At 36.6% G+C, this 20558-nt stretch overlaps 1 protein-coding gene across 1 annotated transcript in view; it reads left to right on the top strand.

The window, feature by feature from the left end:
* PCDH15 (protocadherin related 15) overlaps window positions 1-20558 on the top strand; it is a 689667-nt gene that overhangs the window by 375887 nt on the left and 293222 nt on the right. Inside the window, exons 9-10 of the mRNA XM_024744857.1 lie at window positions 742-850; window positions 10956-11068. Coding sequence (XP_024600625.1) covers window positions 742-850; window positions 10956-11068 — 222 coding nt within the window. The remainder of the gene's footprint in view (window positions 1-741; window positions 851-10955; window positions 11069-20558) is intronic.

Below are 20558 nucleotides of genomic sequence, written 5' to 3'. Positions count from 1 at the left end.
TTGTTATTGACAACTGTGCAGCAAATTTTCTTTCATGTAGTCTAAATCTTATTTTTTTTGTTAAAGGGAGATTATACTAGATTTTAAATATCAAATGTATATTAAGTGGGTTTTTAAAAAGATATTGAAAAAGAGAAGTTTCTAAGTGTAAACAACACATAAAATGCAATGAAAGTAATTTAATAATTGATAAGTTCAATTATTTAGATATTAAATTATATAGTTTGCTAAAATTTCAAATCACTTAATTATCAGTGCTAGAATATATTTATAGTTGATGGTGAAGTTTTTACTATTTTAACGTAACTGTTCTCTTTCTAAATGCTATAAAATTATTCGATTAAAATAAAGACCACAAATCCAAGCAATGATGAGTCCAGTATTATATATAGAGAAGGGTAGATATTAGAATCAGTTAAAATTAAGAATTATAATAATTGAAGATAATATGCCAGAGATAGAAGTCATTCTGAGCTCAGTTTACCTTTCTAAGGTTGTCTCTGAATATATTTGTTTTTATTTTTTCCACAATAACAGGCAAGGCCACTCTTGGAGATTATTATAATGTCTGTCCTTTCTTCAGATTCAAAATTAACTAGTCTATGGTGTTCAACTACAAATCTTGAAATCTGCGTCTAACTGCTGGCTCAGGTGTTACCTAGCTGTCCAGACTACAATATCTGCGTGTCAATTCTTTCTGAGGTAATGAAGCTGAACTAAACTCTCTGATTTTTTTTCCAGGAAGAATTGAACCCCATCATTGTTACCCCACCGATTGAAGCCATTGATCAGGACCGGAATATTCAGCCGCCATCAGATAGGCCAGGCATCCTCTATTCCATCCTTGTTGGTTTGTATCTGCTAACATTTTGCACTCTCAGTTATAGCTCTAGAATCATGTAGGGAAAAAAAATGTTTCAAATTAAAAAAACTTTAATAACAAAGATTTTCTTTTTAGAAATTATTTTTTAGAAATTTTATTGAAATTATTTTTTATGTAAAACTAAATTTAAAAATAACCATTTAAAAATAACCATTTTTCTTCTTTAGTATTAGTCTCAGTGAAATTTGTAGAACAAGTAGAAACACTTTTACTGAGGAAGCAAAACAACTTCAAAAGTAGGATTAATCCACCTATTGGTAGTTTCCTCTGTATCACCTCATAAAGAATTCTCTAAGAAAAAATTGAAAATGAATTGAAAAACTTACACTGTTTGCTCTACTAGTACTTTGTCATTGGTTGGATACCATTACATAATTCTAAAAATATGTGACTTAAATTTAAGAGCTATCGGAGCCGAAAAGAAAGAGAAAGATCGTGTTACCTCAAGGAAACATTATACCCTTGGTTAATTTTTCCTTGAACAATTTCACAGAAGCCATTTTAATCCATTCTTGTGTATATCTGCCAGTTGTACCAAAAGCAAAAATGAGAATCTGATCATGTCACTCTTCTTAAATTGCTTTTGCTAAAATACGGATGTTGCTGCTTTGCATGATTTATAGTCTCCAGAGAGACAGATATATGTAAAACAGACCATACATCTCTTAATGAAGAAGGTCACTTGTGAAGTATGCTTGAAAATAACTATTCAATGGAATTTAACTTTACCCGTAACCCCTTCCCACCCCATGTACACATATATAACAACACAACCACCTAGAGACGTTAGACAGATTTCAAAATATGATGCTGTATCCTACTTAGAAATGCTGTCTGTAAAGAAAACTTAAGTAATTCTGTTTCAAGCCTTTGGTGTCTAGAACTACATATGTATTATAAGTCAGTTGTATAGATTAGATGATTAAACTTTTTAAAAGCACTTATAAACATAAACAGAAGTCTCTTTTAAGTCTGTAGGGGGTTTGGTATACATAAAAGGAAATAGTTATTGTTTATTTTATTAACTGAGGGCTTGACAATATGTCAATTACTATGCTAGATGCTATAGATACGAAGATGAGGGATAAAGGTTCTAGGTTAGGGAGGGGTAGAGTCTATGGATAGAAACATGCCAAAAGATAAATTAAAATACATGGTTTTAAGTACTACAAATAAAGTATGAGCCACATATCATGTGGTCTCATGGGAGTAAAGTACTAAGGATTTCTAAGGAAATTGCTTAGACAGAGTTATTTTAGCAGAAAGAGAGGGGTTTTCAAGTATAAAATGGGATAAAAATTATTTAGATAGTTGATGCAGCCTGTGCAAAGTCCAAAGCATTACATTTAAAGATAGTCTTGGGGAACCATGTTACTCAGAATGGGATAGTATCCACTGATATTCATGTTTCTTTCACTTTAAAAAACTTAATCTCTGTGAATAAATGAGTTGCTTACTCTGTTGAGCAAGACAGATTCCTCACTTTGTAGCACTGGTTTTCGGGTAGCAGAAACAGGCAATAAACAATTAATGTGGTAAATAAATGTATTTATTATACAAAATAAATGGTAGTGCTATGAGAAAAGTCGAGCTGATGAATGGGATTGGAGGTACAGAAGGGGTGTTGCAGTATTAAATAGGATTGATCAAGATATGTCTCATTGAAAAGGTGAGATTTGAGTAAAATCCTATAGAACTTGAAGGAGTTAACCATGTTGATATCTGGGAAAAGAGTTTCTAGGCAGAGATAAAAGCAGGAGTTTGCCTGGTGAGTTTCAGAAACATCAATGAGGCCAGTAGCACTGGAGAGGAGTCAGTGAGGGAGAAGTAGAAGAAAGAGGGTATGAGAAATAAGGGCGACCAGAAAATATAGTTTTGTATACTATTGAGCTTTGTTGGCTTTTACTCTGAGTGAAACGTGGAACCAATGCAGGAATTAGAACAGAAAAATGACGTAATGACGTTAAGTTTCATCAACCTCCAACATTAGGATAATGGATAGTACTACACAATATGTATAACCTCCATCATTAACTTTGCTTTCACAGCTAAGTTAAATAAATTGATATATTTTCATAGTATGTACATTTCTAAAAGGCAGAGAGGACATTGTAAGTTTTGAGAGCATAGCCTCTGGAATTGTACTATCCATGTTTAAATCCTGACTTCAACCCTTACTATTCATATGTTAGGCGAGTTACTTAATCTCTGTCTCAGCTTGTTCCTCTTTAAAATAGACCTTTGACAAAGGGATTGATCAAAATAGACTTTTCTATAAAAGTGTTTTGAGAATTTGATCTAATTCATGTAAATATTAGTGCCTGGAAAAAAGCACTCGATGAATATTAGTTGATGTTGTTATTACCATTAGGAAGAAAAATAAAGTATGTTTCCTAAGTCATGCAAAACTGTTAAGAATACAAGCACAAACCCTTTCCCTCTGCCACAAGACAGGGTTCCCATGGCTCTGATTTTACCTATTTTTCCAGAACTCTTAGTTTCCCTTATGTCCATCCAGATAATTCTGAATGTATGTGTTCTTCAGAGCTTGTTTTCCCAGTTGCTAGGTGGCAAGCTTTTCTACTTTCACACATTGTTGATAGTCGGTTTACTAGACTTGAGGATGTGGATGCTGATGTGTGTAAAAAGGTTATCCAGCGACTATTGCCAACCCCTTCACTGGTCCTACCATCATTATTATCAATGGGGGAATTACTGCCACTGCTGTTGATTACCCACAGTAGCCTGAGCCAATTCTATGTCATCTTAATAGAGAATATCAACAAAAAGATAGAAATTATGAAAAGGAAACAAATTTTGGAGTTGAAAAGTATAACAACTGAAATTAAAAATTCACTAGCAGGGCTCAATGAAGATTCAAGCAGGAAGAAGAAAGAATCAGCAAACTTGAAGAGAGGTCAATTGAATTACCAAATCTGAGAAGATGAAAGAGAAAAAGAATGAAGAAATGCAAAGAGAGCTTCAGAGATCTAAAAAAATACCATTCTGTGGACCAATTTATGCATAACAGGAGTCCCAGAAGGAGAGAACAGAAAGGGGCAGAAAGAATATAGGAATATGTAATGATCAAAAACTAAATTTGAGGAAAACAATCTGTACCTCCAAGAAGCTAATTGAACTCCCCAAGAGGATAGACCTACAATAAATCCACGCTTAGACACATCCCAATCAAACTGTCAAGTGACACAGACAAAAAATAATTCAAAAGTAACAAACAAGTGGTGACTTTATAATAGAAATTGATTCTCAATAAAGTTATAACCCGACTTCTCAACAGGAAACATGGATACTGGAATACATTAGTATGACATGTTCAGAGAACTGAAAGAAAAAGAAAATGTTCATTAATAGTTCTAAATACAGCAAATATAGCCTTCAAAAATAAATGAGAAATTAAGATATTCCCAGATAATCTGAGAATTTATCAGTAACACACCTTTGCTTCAAGAAATACTGAAGGGTAGAGACCTAAGTCTGAAATGAAAGCACAATAGAAAGTATCTCAGTTCTACATGAAGAAATAAAGAACACTGGTAAAAATAACTACATAGTTAAGTATAAAAGACATTTTATACATATATATATACACACACACACACACACATACATGCTAGTAATTCTTCTTTCTCTTATTTGATTTAAAGAAAATACCATAAATCAATAATTATACGTCTATATTGATGGACAAAGTAGAAACATGTAAATTGTGATAATAACAGCAAAGAGCAAAGGTAAAATAGAGTTATACAGGAGTAAAATTTTTATCTACTATTGAAGTTAAGTTGCTATTAGTCCAAATTAGATTGCCATAAATTAAGACATCAATCTTAATTCCCAGCCTAGCCACTAGGAGAATAGTTTAACAATTTAATTGTTTGCATAATTTGAAGATTTATAGTAAAGCACAAAACAAAGGAATTTAAACAGTACACATGAAAAATAAAGCAGTAATGGAACAATAGAGGAACAAAAAGGGCATAAGATATATAGAAGACAGCAAAATGGCAGACGTAAATACCATCTTTTTAGTAATCACAATCAATGTAAATGGATTCAATGTTCCAATTAAAAGATTCAGATTGGCACAATATTAAAAAGAGAAAAAGAAAAACATGATCTTACTACATGGTATCTATAAGAAACACATTTTATTTATTTATTTTTTTTAACATCTTTATTGGGGTATAATTGCTTTACAATGGTGTGTTAGTTTCTGCTTTATAACTGGCTGAGTAATATTCCATTGTGTATATGTGCCACATCTTCTTTATCCATTCATCCAATGAGGGGCACTTAGGTTGTTTCCATCTCCGAGCTATTGTAAGTAGAGCTGCAATGAACATTTTGGTACATGACTCTTTTTGAATTTTGGTTTTCTCAGGGTATATGCCCAGTAGTGGGATTGCTGGGTCACATGGTAGTTCTATTTGTAGTTTTTTAAGGAACCTCCATACTGTTCTCCATAGTGGCTGAACCAATTCACATTCCCACCAGCAGTGCAAGAGTGTTCCCTTTTCTCCACACCTTCTCCAGCATTTATTGTTTCTAGATTTTTTGATGATGGCCATTCTGACTGGTGTGAGATGATATCTCATTGTAGTTTTGATTTGCATTTCTCTAATGATTAATGATATTGAGCATTCTTTCATGTGTTTGTTGGCATTCTGTATATCTTCTTTGGAGAAATGTCTATTTAGGTCTTCTGCCCATTTTTGGATTGGGTTGTTTGTTTTTTTGTTATTGAGCTGCATGAGCTGCTTGTAAATTTTGGAGATTAATCCTTTGTCAGTTGCTTCATTTGCAAATATTTTCTCCCATTCTGAGGGTTGTCTTTTGGTCTTGTTTATGGTTTCCTTTGCTGTGCAAAAGCTTTGAAGTTTCATTAGGTCCCATTTGTTTATTTTTGTTTTTATTTCCATTTCTCTAGGAGGTGGGTCAAAAAGGATCTTGCTGTGATTTATGTCATAGAGTGTTCTGCCTATGTTTTCCTCTAAGAGTTTGATAGTTTCTGGCCTTACATTTAGGTCTTTAATCCATTTTGAGCTTATTTTTGTGTATGGTGTTAGGGAGTGATCTAATCTCATACTTTTACATGTACCTGTCCAGTTTTCCCAGCACCATTTATTGAAGAGGCTGTCCTTTCTCCACTGTACATTCCTGCCTCCTTTATCAAAGATAAGGTGTCCATATGTGCGTGGGTTTATCTCTGGGCTTTCTATCCTGTTCCACTGATCTATCTTTCTGTTTTTGTGCCAGTACCATACTGTCTTGATTACTGTAACTTTGTAATAGAGTCCAAAGTCTGGGAGCCTGTTTCCTCCAGCTCCATTTTTCGTTCTCAAGATTGCTTTGGCTATTCGGGGTCTTTTGTGTTTCCATACAAATTGTGAAATTTTTTGTTCTAGTTCTGTGAAAAATGCCAGTGGTAGTTTGATAGGGATTGCATTGAATCTGTAGATTGCTTTGGGTAGTAGAGTCATTTTCACAATGTTGATTCTTCCCATCCAAGAACATGGTATATCTCTCCATCTATTTGTATCATCTTTAATTTCTTTCATCAGTGTCTTATAATTTTCTGCATACAGGTCTTTTGTCTCCTTAGGTAGGTTTATTCCTAGATATTTTATTCTTTTTGTTGTAATGGTAAATGGGAGTGTTTTCTTAATTTCACTTTCAGATTTTTCATCATTAGTGTATAGGAATGCCAGAGATTTCTGTGCATTAATTTTGTATCCTGCTACTTTACCAAATTCATTGATTAGCTCTAGTAGTTTTCTGGTAGCATCTTTAGGATTCTCTATGTATAGTATCATGTCATCTGCAAACAGTGACAGCTTTACTTCTTCTTTTCCGATTTGGATTCCTTTTATTTCCTTTTCTTCTCTGATTGCTGTGGCTAAAACTTCCAAAACTATGTTGAATAAGAGTGGTGAGAGTGGGCAACCTTGTCTTGTTCCTGATCTTAGTGGAAATGCTTTCAGTTTTTCACCATTGAGGACGATGTTGGCTGTGGGTTTGTCATATATGGCCTTTATTATGTTGAGGAAAGTTCCCTCTATGCCTACTTTCTGCAGAGCTTTTATCATAAATGGGTGTTGAATTTTGTTGAAAGCTTTCTCTGCATCTATTGAGATGATCGTATGGTTTTTCTCCTTCAATTTGTTAATATGGTGTATCACGTTGTTAAATTTGCACATATTGAAGAATCCTTGCATTCCTGGAATAAACCCCACTTGATCATGGTGTATGATCCGTTTAATGTGCTGTTGGATTCTGTTTGCTAGTATTTTGTTGAGGATTTTTGCATCTATGTTCATCAGTGATATTGGCCTGTAGTTTTCTTTCTTTGTGACATCCTTGTCTGGTTTTGGTATCAGGGTGATGGTGGCCTCGTAGAATGAGTTTGGGAGTGTTCCTCCCTCTGCTATATTTTGGAAGAGTTTGAGAAGGATAGGTGTTAGGTCTTCTCTAAATGTTTGATAGAATTTGCCTGTGAAGCCATCTGGTGCTGGGCTTTTGTTTGTTGGAAGATTTTTAATCACAGTTTCAATTTCAGTGCTTGTGATTGGTCTATTCATAGTTTCTATTTCTTCCTGATTCAGTCTCGGCAAGTTGTGCATTTCTGAGAATTTGATTAAAAAGACAGATAGAACCCTAGGACAAATGGTGGAAGCAAAGCTCTACAGACAAAATCTCACACAGGTACATACACATACATGTCACAAAAAGAGGAAAAGGGGAAAAAATCATAAATCTTGCTCTGAAAGTCCACTTCCTTTCTTCGCTCAGACAGGACGCTCAGACAGGACAGGGTTAAAGGAGCCGCTGATTCGGGGGCTCTGGCTCACTCAGGCCGAGGGGGAGGGAGGGGCACGGAGTGTGGGGCGGACCTGCGGCGGGAGAGGCCTGCGTGATGTTGCACCAGCCTGAGGCGCGCCGTGCGTTCTCCTGGAGGAGTTGACCCTTGCTCCCGGGACCCTGGCAGTGGCGGGCCGCACAGGCTCCCCGGAAGCGGGGTGTGGATAGTGACCTGTGCTCGCACACAGGCTTCTTGGTGGCGGCAGCAGCAGCCTTAGCGTCTCATGCCTGTCTCTGGGGTCCACGCTTTTAGCCGCGGCTAGCACCCGTCTCTGGAGCTCCTTTAAGCAGCGCTCTTAATCCCCTCTCCTCGCGCAGCAGGAAACAAAGAGGTAAAAAGTCTCTTGCCTCTTCGGCAGGTCCAGACTTTTCCACGGACTCCCTCCCGGCTAGCCGTAGCGCACTAACCCCCTGCAGGCTGTGTTCACGTCCGCCAACCCCAGTCCTCTCCCTGCGCTCCAACCGAAGCCCGAGCCTCTGCTCACAGACCCGCCCACTGTGGTGGGGGAGCAGACAAGCCTCTCGGGCTGGTGAGTGCCGGTCGGCACCAATCCTCTGTGCGTGAATCTCTCCGCTTTGCCCCCCGCACCCCTGTTGCTGTACTCTCCTCTGCGGCTCTGAAGCTTTTCCCCTCCGCCACCTGCAGTCTCCGCCTTCAATGGGGCTTCCTGGTGTGTGGAAAACTTTCCTCCTTCACAGCTGCCTCCCACTGGTGCTGGTCCCGTCCCTATCCTTTTGTCTCTGTTTATTCTTTTTTCTTTTTCCCTACCCAGGTAGGTGGGGGCTTTCTTGCCTTTTGGGAGGTCTGAGGTCTTCTCCCAGCGTTCAGTAGGTGTTCTGTAGGAGTTGTTTCACGTGTGGATGTATTTCTGTTGTATCTGTGGGGAGGAAGGTGATCTCCGCGTCTTACTCTTCCGCCATCTTAACCTGTTCCTCTTCCGCCATCTTAACCTGTTCCAAGAGGTTTGATATTTTTTCCTCAGTCCTACTTTGGGGATCACCACAGTAAACAATAAGTAAAAATTGTATCTAGCTAACTGGGAGAGTAAAGTGGCATTTATTTCATGTAAAGTTCATTTCAGTGATTATAAGTAAATGAGATGTTAGAAGATTTAGGAGGCTATCACAGTGGTAGAAGAATGAAATGACAAGACTCTCAATGAACAAACACTGTGTAAGTGAAAACCATGGAGAGAATGACAGACAAGGAAGAATCATTTGGAAAATATATGCAGAGCTGTATTAGAGGAATAAGGAGATTTGAACCAGTATAGTGAGAAAAATGGTTGGATCATTAGCAAAAATTCAGTTCATGGATTTTGGCATCCACCTTGGACCATTGCTAAATAGAATCTCAGTGTGGTTTTGAGTTTTTCTTCTTATGTATAAAGGTGAATATCTTTGTGTGCGGTCAAGAGTCATCTGCCTTTCTCTTTCTATGAACCATCTGTTCATTCTCTATCCCAAAACTTTTTAAAAAATATATTGCTGATCTTTTACTTTTCTAATTTGAAAATGTACGTATGTTAGGGATATGAGCCTTTGTCTCTGACGTAAATACAAATATTTCCCTAGTTTGTCACCTGCAGTTTTACTTTGTTTATTGTGTTTTGCCATGCAATTTGTAATGCCATTAAATTTATCACCCTTTTTCCTTATTAATTCTTTATTTTGAGCCATAGGTAGGAAAGTTATGCCCACTCTCACATTAGAATAGAATTCATCCATGTTTTCATCTATTACTAGCTCTTGTGTTGTTTTATTGCTTATTGTGCATGAATATCTTATCCATTTGGGCTCTAGTATATTGTATGAAGAATAGACACAATTTTATCATTTTCTGTCTCTCCTATTCGGTTAATGTTCCTATTCAAAAATCCATTTTCCGTTATTATTTTGAGACGACTCCTTTATCATAAGCTCAATTTTCAAATGCAATTTTGATTATTTCTGGATTTTTTTTTTTTTTTTTTTTTTGCGGTGCGCGCGCCTCTCACTGTTGTGGCCTCTGCTGTTGCGGAGCACAGGCTCCGGTCGCAGAGGCTCAGTGGCCATGGCCCACGGGCCTAACCGCTCCCCGGCATGTCTGATCTTCCCAGACCGGGGCACGAACCCGTGTCCCCTGCATCGGCAGGCGGACTCTCAACCACTGCGCCACCAGGGAAGCCCTAATTTCTGGATTTTAAAGTCTATTTTACTGGCATACATTTTCTCCCCTCACATAATGCCCAGGAAGATTTTCTTTCGTGTCTCATAGTTGAAGCAAAACAGTGTAGCAATTAACACATTTTTGGATATTTTTGGCGTCTGTCAACCTAGATTTGAATGTAAGTTCTGTCTGACATTGTCTCTTTGACTTTGGACAAATTACTTAATATTACAAATCTCCTAAGTTCTCCTGTGTAAAATGGGAATGATTTACAGAGTTATCAATGATTACTTATATAAAGCATTTAGTACAGTGTAGGATTCAATAATTGGCAGCCGTATTATTTTATTCTTATCATTATTGTTATGCTAAATGCATATATTCCACAGTTATATGATTTGACTTCCACTTTATCTTCACTTTGGAAAAAAAGAATGTTGTAGTATACAAAGGAAAATGATACAATTCAAGGAAATTTCAACTCACTAAAATGGCTGCATTTAAGAAATATCCTCTCTAGACACTGAGTAATTCAAAATATTTTATTTATTTCATATGATTGATTTATTTAGCTGAATACTTATCTTAAGAAAAAATATTTGCCCAGCTAGAACAGGATATTCTTATTTTAATTTCCAAGCAATTTGGTACAAATTACTAGTCATTGTCACAAGATATGGTGAAAGACGATGCAGATTATAATTAAGATTTATGTACCACTAAAATACAATTTTATAATTCAAAATTTGTTCTCAATACACGTTATATCTCTTTTATGTGATGAAGTTTCAAATTAATTAAAGCACTCACTTAATAAAAGATATTTGGAAAATCATCCAAACAGGTATTTTCACCCTCTTACTCATAAACTAATGAATGATATACCACATTTGCATCTGCTTTCCCTAGACTGTATAATTTTGAAACTTAATTTACTAATAAAATTTTGATTTTGTTCCTCAGTTAATGAAGGGAAATAGATATAGCAAATACACATATTACTTATTGTTCTCAATTAAGTGCTGAAATATCAATGTCTTTCAGGGACTCCTGAGGATTACCCACGATTTTTTCATATGCATCCAAGGACTGCAGAACTTAGTCTCCTGGAGCCAGTAAATAGAGACTTTCACCAGAAGTTTGATTTGGTTATTAAGGTAAATTTAACTAATTGCTTATCATTCTTGGGTTTATAAATATAGCTAATGTTCTAATGTTCTTGTGTTTATCAGTGAATACTCTAGAGGCTACTGTAAGGACTTTTAAGCTATAAAAATTAAAATTAATTTGAACTGCAATTAGCCAGTTTTTCTTTAAAAAGGTGAAGTGCAACGGTTCTAGCACATCATCTGTGTTGCTTTTCTTTAACATAACTTTTTATATTACAGTGCTATTCAAATACTGATATTTTTATATGTAATAAATGCCTTGGTCAAATGTATGTAATTCTACATACTGTAATTTATTACATCTTCTAACATTTAGTTTAGGTTTTGTTTTCTGTTTGTTTGTTTTTTACCAAGTGGATTTAATTTTTGACCACAAAAGCTTAACCAATGAATGTATTTAAAAAGTGCCTGGGGCTTCCCTGATGGCGCAGTGGTTGGGAGTCCGCCTGCCGATGCAGGGGACACGGGTTTGTGCCCCGGTCCGGGAGGATCCCACGTGCCGTGGAGCAGCTGGGCCTGTGAGCCATGGCCGCTGAGCCTGCGCGTCCGGAGCCTGTGCTCCACAATGGGAGAGGCCAGTGCAGTGAGAGGCCCGCGTACCGCAAAAAAAAAAAAAAAAGTGCCTGGATTTATATATATTTTCATTTTAATAATGTGTTATGTTTTTAAATGTTATTGCTTTTTCAAAACTAAAACGAAAAGATCTTGCTTGTCCAGAAATTATTTTAGTATATGTTTCATTATTTATTTTGAAAAATGATCTTCAACCACAAAATTTTTCAAAGCTAAGGGAATCCATTTGGCATTACAATTTTGATTTAATAATATATAATATATTGTAATAAAATCATTACAAAGGTATTGTGGAAACCCAGATGATCTATCCGTTAATTCTTAGAGACTTTACTGAGAAGGTAAGATTTGAGCTGAGCAGTGAAAGAAGAGTATGAATTTACCAAATAGAGATCGAGGCTAGGAGAAAAGCATTTGAAGTAAACAGAAATAAGCAAGGACACACAGTATGTCTAGTGTGAATTGTCTGACTTTTTCATATCTAAACATGCAACAAATAGATATAGATATGCAGCCCTATGGCATTTTTTTAAAATTTAGAAGTGTTAAAAGAAAAGGAAGTAAGGTAAAGAAGCTTACTGAGCATGTACATTGTACAAGGTATTTTATGTATATTTTATAGCCACAACCTTAGTACTTACTACTATGCTTATGGGTACAAATGTCAAAACTAAAGTTCAGATAGGGTAAGTGATTGAATCAGAGTTACATCACTAATAAGCAGCAGAATTGAAATTCAAATTTAAGTTTATCTAAGCTAAAGCCATACTTATTTCACTTCACCAAGATGCATTTCCTTAGAAATGGTTTTCTGGTTTAATTATCTGTCAGTGCAACTGCAAACAATAATACATTGATACATTTAATTTTAGCTCAAATTAGGACATATTTTGTTAGCACCGATTATGTTATACACACTAGATTCTGTATTTATTTATTGTTTCTTTGTCCTTGAAGAATGGGTAGTCTAGAAGGGGAAAGAATCACGTAAGCTGATAAATCAAATATAACACATCAACTGCTAACAGGAAGGCAATGTAAAAGCTCTAACGAAGCACAGATTAAGGACATTTAAATTAATCTGGGACTCAGGGAAAATTTTCTGGGGATTATTCCAAGCTCAGTGTTGTATTGGATGGCTTGGCTAATGAATGAAAGCAGGAAATAACGTTTGACCATAAGGAAGAACAGAAGCAAAAGCTTGGAGGCATGATGTACCAGGCTACGAGCAGTTAACAGGGAAATGAGGTATAGAGCCAGACCCTGGAGAGAGCCTTGTGTTCGACTGCAATTTCCTTGGATTTCATTCAGTAGGGGTTTGGGAGTCATTCAACAAAGGAAGGCTCTTTCTACCATTTATGTAAAATAGTCACGCATGAGATTCATCTTGCACGGTTTTATTTTAATTATCATTGGACTATATAAAACTCCAAAATGTGTTTCCATCGTCTCCTGTGGATCTACCTGGAGCCCTGTGGTGCTACACTCTGTGGGAGTTAAGAAACTTGACAAAGCACTGTTTCCAAACTGCCCCACTTGAAATCTGAAATCAGTTATTTTTCTTTATTATCAAAGTCAGTTGTCCTGGTGTACCCAGGTATAGTGAAACTCAGTCTATCAATTATAGAAACAAAAATCAATTGGGACAAGCCACAGATAATTTTTTTGTTTTAATAACACTTTATATTATTAATGGAAGTTTTTACCGACATTATTAGATTCAAATTATTGTGTTTTGTGTGCAGTCAAGGGGATAATAAGCAAAGGTATCAATCTGTAAGAATAATAATGTGCCACTTGCTTGAATGTTAGCTGAATATTGTGTCTTTGTATAAGGATCCATTGAAGTGCTGCAATCTGGTAGTTCTCTGCAGTAAGTCTTTCAAATTCTTCCCTTTTTCTTATTTTAATAATGCTTCATTTTTCATTGGCCATAATTTTTTTTTATTGGACTTGATCCCAATTTCTGTTTTGGAAGCTAAGGAAAAATAAAATACAATGAAGTATCCTCTTTTAGACTTTGAAGAAGAATTCTGCTTTAAAAAGCTGTATGCACATTTAACAGCTGGTGTCACAAATTAGAAATTTATCATCTTCATTTTATCTATTTCTGCCAGTTATTTACTAAGTATACTGACAAAAATGTGAAGGTGAAACTAGGAAGGCAAAATGGAGTAGTTCACCAACTTTAGAATATTAAAGGATTAAAACACATCTAATTAAAAGAGAAAAGGGTGTTCCATTTCAAAACACTATTCCAAATTTTACATAATTGCAATCATTTAAGCACACTTTAAAATGAAACACACATTTTGAATAAGAATCATAGCCAGTCCTGGGTTTGGCCAGGACAGTTCATGTTTATGCCTGTTGTCCTTGTGTAATTATTTATAACACATCTTTCACCCTCAAAAATGTCCCAGTTTGGATGAAAGTTTATGCGATCACCATAGTTATACAGCAAAAAACAATTATGCAATAGAAATATGAAAGCACATTTTAGATTCTAGATGATGATGAATTAGTTCATGCATGGAGTGTTTCTAACAAAGTCCAGAACATTCATCTTCATTATTAGAAGTGCAGTATTTTTAAAAAAATATTAATAATTTATATATTTATACTCTGAGCATCTAATACAAGCATTAAATGGATAAATTATCAATAATTCACTGTCAGTTGCTCAAACATAATTTTTTTGTCTAAATCTCACTTTTTAAAAAACGTATTTCTTTTATTTATTTCTTTTTGGCAGCATAGGGTCTTCATTGCTGCGTGCGGGCTACTCCTTGTTGCAGTGCATGTGCTTCTCATTGCGGTGGCTTCTTTTGTTGCAGAGCATGGGCTCTAGGCACATGGGCTTCCGTAGTTGTGGCTTGAGGGCTCAGCAGTTGTGGCTTGCAGGCTCTAGAGCACAGACTCAGTAGTTGTGGCGCACGGGGTTAGTTGCTCCGCGGCATGTGGGATCTTCCTGGACCAGGGCTCGAACCTGTGGCCCCTGCATTGGCAGGCGGATTCTTAACCACTGTACCACCAGGGAAGTACCTGTCTAAATCTCTTTAATTAACAACTAATAACAAGGGTCACAATGATACCACAAATATCACTGTATCATGGTCCCTCTGATTTTCATGTTGTTGTTCATTGACCTACTTATACTGCCTAGCAGGCTGACCCTTAACATCTTTTCTTTCCACATAATGGGCATAATTAACCCTAAGCTCTCATCAGTCACCCTGCATACTTTTCTCTGCCAGCCATACTCAACCACTTGCACTGCCTTAAACTCACCATGCTCTTTCTAGCCTCCAGGAATTTGCTGTTCTTCCTGAATCATTCCTCCTTTTTTTTTTTTTAATCAACGGTCTAATTCACACTGATATTTCATTGATGCTTTGTATGCTAAGACAGACAATTCCTCTGGAAAGGCATGACCACTGATCGGAAGCCCTTCCTTGCATCCTACTAGTCCCTATGGTTGCTTTGATCATTCTATATAGAATTTGCCTGTTTATTTTCCCCTGACCTTTATAGGAGGGAGGGCAGATTGTAATATATTTCTGCAACATTGTGGCCCAAGCCCATAAGCCTATCCACGTACAATGTATAAAAGTGCTCAAGGGCTTCCCTGGCGGCACAGTGGTTGAGAGTTCGCCTGCCGATGCAGGGGACACGGGTTCGTGCCCCGGTCAGGGAAGATCCCACATGCCGCGGAGCGGCTGGGCCCGTGAGCCATGGCCGCTGAGCCTGCGCGTCCAGAGCCTGTGCTCCGCAACAGGAGAGGCCACAACAGTGAGAGGCCTGCGTACTGCAAAAAAAAAAAAAAAAAAGTGCTCAATACATATTTCTTGTAATGGCTTTCTCCCTGGCACAGTAAATCTTTTAAGGCTGCTGGATTTGGGTACTGCATCTTTATTGCATTTAAATACATATATTTGAAAGTGCCTGTATTTGATAGAATTTTATCCTGCCTCTGTGCAAGGAACTTGTCGAATAAATTCAATCCCTGGAAAAAAGCCATACCTATATTAAGACAGTTTAAAGCTATTTATGACTGTATTTAAACAAACAAACAAAAAATTCTCCTTCTAAGGAAAATATTTTACACAGACAGTGAGCCACAGAATTGAAACTGGTGAGCTTGAATAGTAGAGTTAATTTGCCAGTTCTCCTGGCAAGTTACTTTGCTTTAGTAATCTGAGAGTCACAGGACAACAGTGTGCAAGAAATAATTGAGGCCTACAGGAACAGTGACTACAGCCCTTGATCCTACACATGAATCTCTAATGCCACAACTCTAGAAAATATTTGGCCTCTATTTGAATAATGATATCAATTTTACTTTACTGCTTAGGAATTCAGTGGGTAACTAGGATTCACTATCTTTAAGCCATATGACATTTCCTAGTTTTCAATTTGCCAAATCCTTTCTGAGTGCCTATAAAGTGCCTGATATTTTGCTTGGTGTTGAGGAGACAGAAATGTATGAAAGCTCTGCCTCAAGGAAGAGGTATGGAAAGTATGGAAATTGTAATTTTAGACATATTTCCCTTCCGATTTCTACATCTGTATTTCCAAGTACTGGCTGAATAACTACTCCTAGTATTTTCCAATTGCATCAAATTAACATAGTAAAGTATATACATCTGTTTGAAACCTCGGCTTCTTTCTTTCAATTAATATTACAATCAGCTTGTCACCCAAGCTAGGAGTTCCCAGTTCTTCTGAGACACCAGCTCCTGTATGGCCCTATCCATTCACTTTTCAAGTCCTATCCAGATACATCTGGAATTTCTCTTGAATGTCTCCCCCAACTCTCCATGCCCACTGCAGTTCTCTAGGTTTCATCCTCAAGCCCCATCATCTCACACAAGTGATCTCTAAGATTTTAGCCTCTTTTTCATGCATCCTGTCCATCTCCCCACATTGCCAATAGATATTGCTAACACAAAAAAATAGATCATGCTGCTCCATATTGCCTTTAAGCCAGTTGACAAATTGCCCACTACATGAAATTCCAACAGAAAACTTTGTTGATTTGAAAGATCGGGCATTAGGGGCGGACAGACAGAGTAAGAAGTCACAGATCATTAGTCATCACTTCTCAAAATAAAAAGGATGGCATCCCCCATGAACATGAGAGAGCTATCAAAATTCATTAAATCTGTTAAGGAGAATGTGAAGTATAAGTTACTATCATTCTGCTGTGGTGTATGGATTGCCAGTTTATCAAAAAAAAAAAAAAAAAAGAGAGAGATACACACAAATAGAGAAATTAAAAGGAGAGAAGAAGGGCTTAGATGCTCCCTTTGAGAAAGATTGAGTAGGATCTTCCAGTGAGCCAGGGTTATGATAAGAAAAAAAAAAAAAATCAGAGCTGATGTTGTCCAGCCATAGGAAGAAAGACAAATTCTATAAATGACATACTTTCATAATTCTGGAAATATTCTAGCCATATATGCCTCTCTCTATTCTTATGGATTCCCATTGAAGGAATAAAATACACATATCTCACATTTTAGTTCAGCAGTTAAGTGAAAAGTAAGCTCACTTCCTCTGCCCAATAGCAAGATTTATAAGGTAAGGAAGTTTAAGTCCATTAAGAGTGAAAGTCCTTTGAATGTTGTAGAGAAAATTATCCCACAGAAATTTCAGGTATTAGTTCTTATCAGTAATGAAACAACAATCCCTCCATTGATGTCTTAATGAATAATACACTTTTAGAAATCCACCGACATATTTGATACATTTGCTAGATGTTCATCTTTTAATTTTACGTTCTATTCTTTTCAGTTTAGTAGATTGTCACATAAAACATTATGTTTGTTTCTTCAGAAAGAACACTGTATCCTTTTGTTTACTCCTGCTTGTTCACATTTCTAAAACTTCTAAGTACTAGGCTAAATTAATTGACTATTATGACAATTATGGAAATTAATACAAGGAAAGAATATATGGTGTCCTCTTTTCTCATGTTGTTATTCATCCTGCTAGGTTAGTTAGAACAGAAATAGAATACAGCAGTTGAATATAGTGGCTGTCCAAATGTGCATGATGACAAAAGACACACAGAAGTGATATTTTACTTGGCCTCTTTCCTTCTTCACAAGGTGACCTGCAACTGCTTGGAAGAAGGGAAGCAATTTATCCATTCTCATCACAGTCCCTTGATTTTGGCAAGGCCCTCTTGTCTGCAAAGGTCATTGTAAGAGTACAACAGCAAGTCTAAATATTGTAGAATGTTCACGTGAAAGACACCCTGAGCGGACCTTGCCATATCTCCCCACTACACACCCCTTCATACACAGAAACTACCTTAACCCTCCTACATGAATGTTCTCAAGTAACCTTTCTTCATAGGCTTCTTGGTTGTTGCATAGAAAATGAAATTAAAAGGATATATCTTAAGACATATGGGATCATATGTATATGTATAGCTGATTCACTTTGTTATAAAGCAGAAACTAACACACCATTGTAAAGCAATTATACCCCAATAAAGATGTTTAAAAAAAAAAAAAAAAAAAAAAAAAAAGGATATATCTAAAGACTTGAAAGCTAAACAGGTCTTTCCACTAGTTTTTTCTCAAGAACAGACTAGTACATAGGAAAAACTCCCATTCTCATTACCTTCCAGGCTCTGAAAAATAACCCACTTAGAGACAGACTTTTTTTGTATACTGATGATTTTTTGAAATTCAAATATTCCAGGATGGACTATTCCAGTCAACCAGTCACAAAGGCACCTTAGGAGAGAGCTTTCTCCTAGTGGAGAGAATACTCTGTGGGAATGGAATCAGAATCCAGCATAGACATTTGCTGGATGAGGAAGTGAAGGGCAGGGCAAAATAAGGGGAATACAACATGAATTAGAAGCACTCCAGAAAAAAGTTACTACACCATCACGATCATAATTTTGTCTCTGGCTCACGGTGCTATTTATAGCCAAGATGATTCTCATGTTCAAACCACCAGCCAAATAGTGTGATATATCTGTGCTTGGCAGGAATTTTCTGAATCTGTGGTCTGTCCGGGAGCAACTGGGTTTTTCTTCTTTAAATCATTCAAAATTGCCTTAGTCATTCTAGTGTCAGTTTATATCTCAAGCTTTAAGCACAGAGAAAGATTTTTATTATTGAAAAATATACAGAAGCTCCAAGGTTGCGGTACGTGGGCCTCTCACCGCTGTGGCCTCTCCCACTGCGGAGCACAGGCTCCGGACACGCAGGCTCAGCGGCCATGGCTCACGGGCCCAGCCGCTCCGTGACATGTGGGATCCTCCCGGAGGGCACGAACCCGTGTCCCCTGGATCGGCAGGTGGACTCTCAACCACTGCACCACCAGGGAAGTCCGGTGGCCATATTCTTACATCAAATGAAGATAGAATGTACTTTAAAAATATTTTCTAGATGGGAAGTGTGTCAATATTATTTTGTTGTCATATTATAAACCCCTTTGGGAGTGCATTGTTTATAGTCTGTCTAGTAAAGATATATTTTCTTTTTTGTCAAACCGAAAATGTTTTTATTTCCAAACGGAAATGCACTCTTTCGCTATGCTTATGGCATTACAAACAAATCAGTTGTATAAGATACAAAACAATTCTTTGTGTTTTATCTGATAAATTATTTTATGGTTTTGCAAGTTCTTAAATATTTTTAGTAATTGTCATAAATAGGCTGTTGTCAGACTATGTATTCGTTAATTTTTAGAGTAGTAAAGTTTAAATAAATGAAGTTTCTGTAGGTTTTAAAGCAATATAATAGTATAACAAGGGTCTAGAAGCAATAGAATGCACTTATTTTAATTATTAATTAGTCAGCAATATTAATGTGATCTTTGATCCAGGGAACACAGGTTTACCACAGCCATCTCTCCCTAAGACGTTCCAAAAGAAAAATGTGTGTACAAAGAAGGGAAATGTAACCTTTTACAGTCACTGGGGCTTCAACCCCCAGCCCTTGTAGAGTTTAGTGAACTGAACAGGATCCTGTGGAGAACTCCCATATATAAGTGAGGTTCCTCCACTTTTACTTCCGACTCTCAGGTCCAAACTGAAATTTGAGACTTTACTTAAAGACTGAAAACAGTAACAGCTTGCATAAGAGGCTAGAGAAGAATTGACCTAAGGTGTTCCACCTTGGCTATTTTTGAGTGTAACAGCTGCCTACAAACATGTGTGAGAGGAGTCAAAATGCTAGACAGCAGTTGATTCTCAAAGGGCTGTTGATTGGACATGTTAGGATCATGTGATGTGCTTGTTTTTGAAAGGAAGATTTTAGGGCTCTATGCACTGAATCAAGATGCCCATGTGATTTTCAGGGAACTTAAATTTGAGATATAGCCATATTTTAAAATCACTTGGGAACTTGGTAAGGCAGTATAAAATTAAAATAGTAATTAAAGAAACAGACAAATAAGTAAATAAATACATGTCAGAGGTCCTGATTGAGCCTACAGTTGTAGAAGTTTCCATAAAGATTAAATGAAGATTTTCCCTGTAGTACTTTTGCATCAGACACCAGAACTTTCGGTCTTATTTTCATTGGGGTATGGTGAAATGTGAGATAAAATTTATAGGTCCATATACACAAATGAATATCCCTAGATCTTATAGATCTTAAAACCCTAACTTAGTCAACTAACCTAGTCAAAAACCTTACCAGTGTTCCCAGGTGGAGAACTGGATGGAAGGTTTTGTCAATATTCCCACTTCTTAGGTTTTCTTAAAAAACATGGAAGAATCTTTCATTTGAGAGCAACATAATTAGAAATATGTACATATATATGTGTGTGTGTGCATAGAATAATCCATAATTAAATTTCAATTAATTAAGAACAATGAAATGTCAGGAAGATTTGATCTTGACCTATGGACAGTAGCAGACTGAATTTATTATGTGCA

This window comes from Neophocaena asiaeorientalis, unplaced genomic scaffold (assembly GCF_003031525.2).
Source record: "Neophocaena asiaeorientalis asiaeorientalis breed wild unplaced genomic scaffold, Neophocaena_asiaeorientalis_V1.1 scaffold131, whole genome shotgun sequence".
Classification (NCBI taxonomy): Eukaryota; Metazoa; Chordata; class Mammalia; order Artiodactyla; family Phocoenidae; genus Neophocaena; species Neophocaena asiaeorientalis.
The sequence above is the reverse complement of the archived record's forward strand: the minus strand, read 5'-3'. Positions and strand labels throughout refer to the sequence as shown.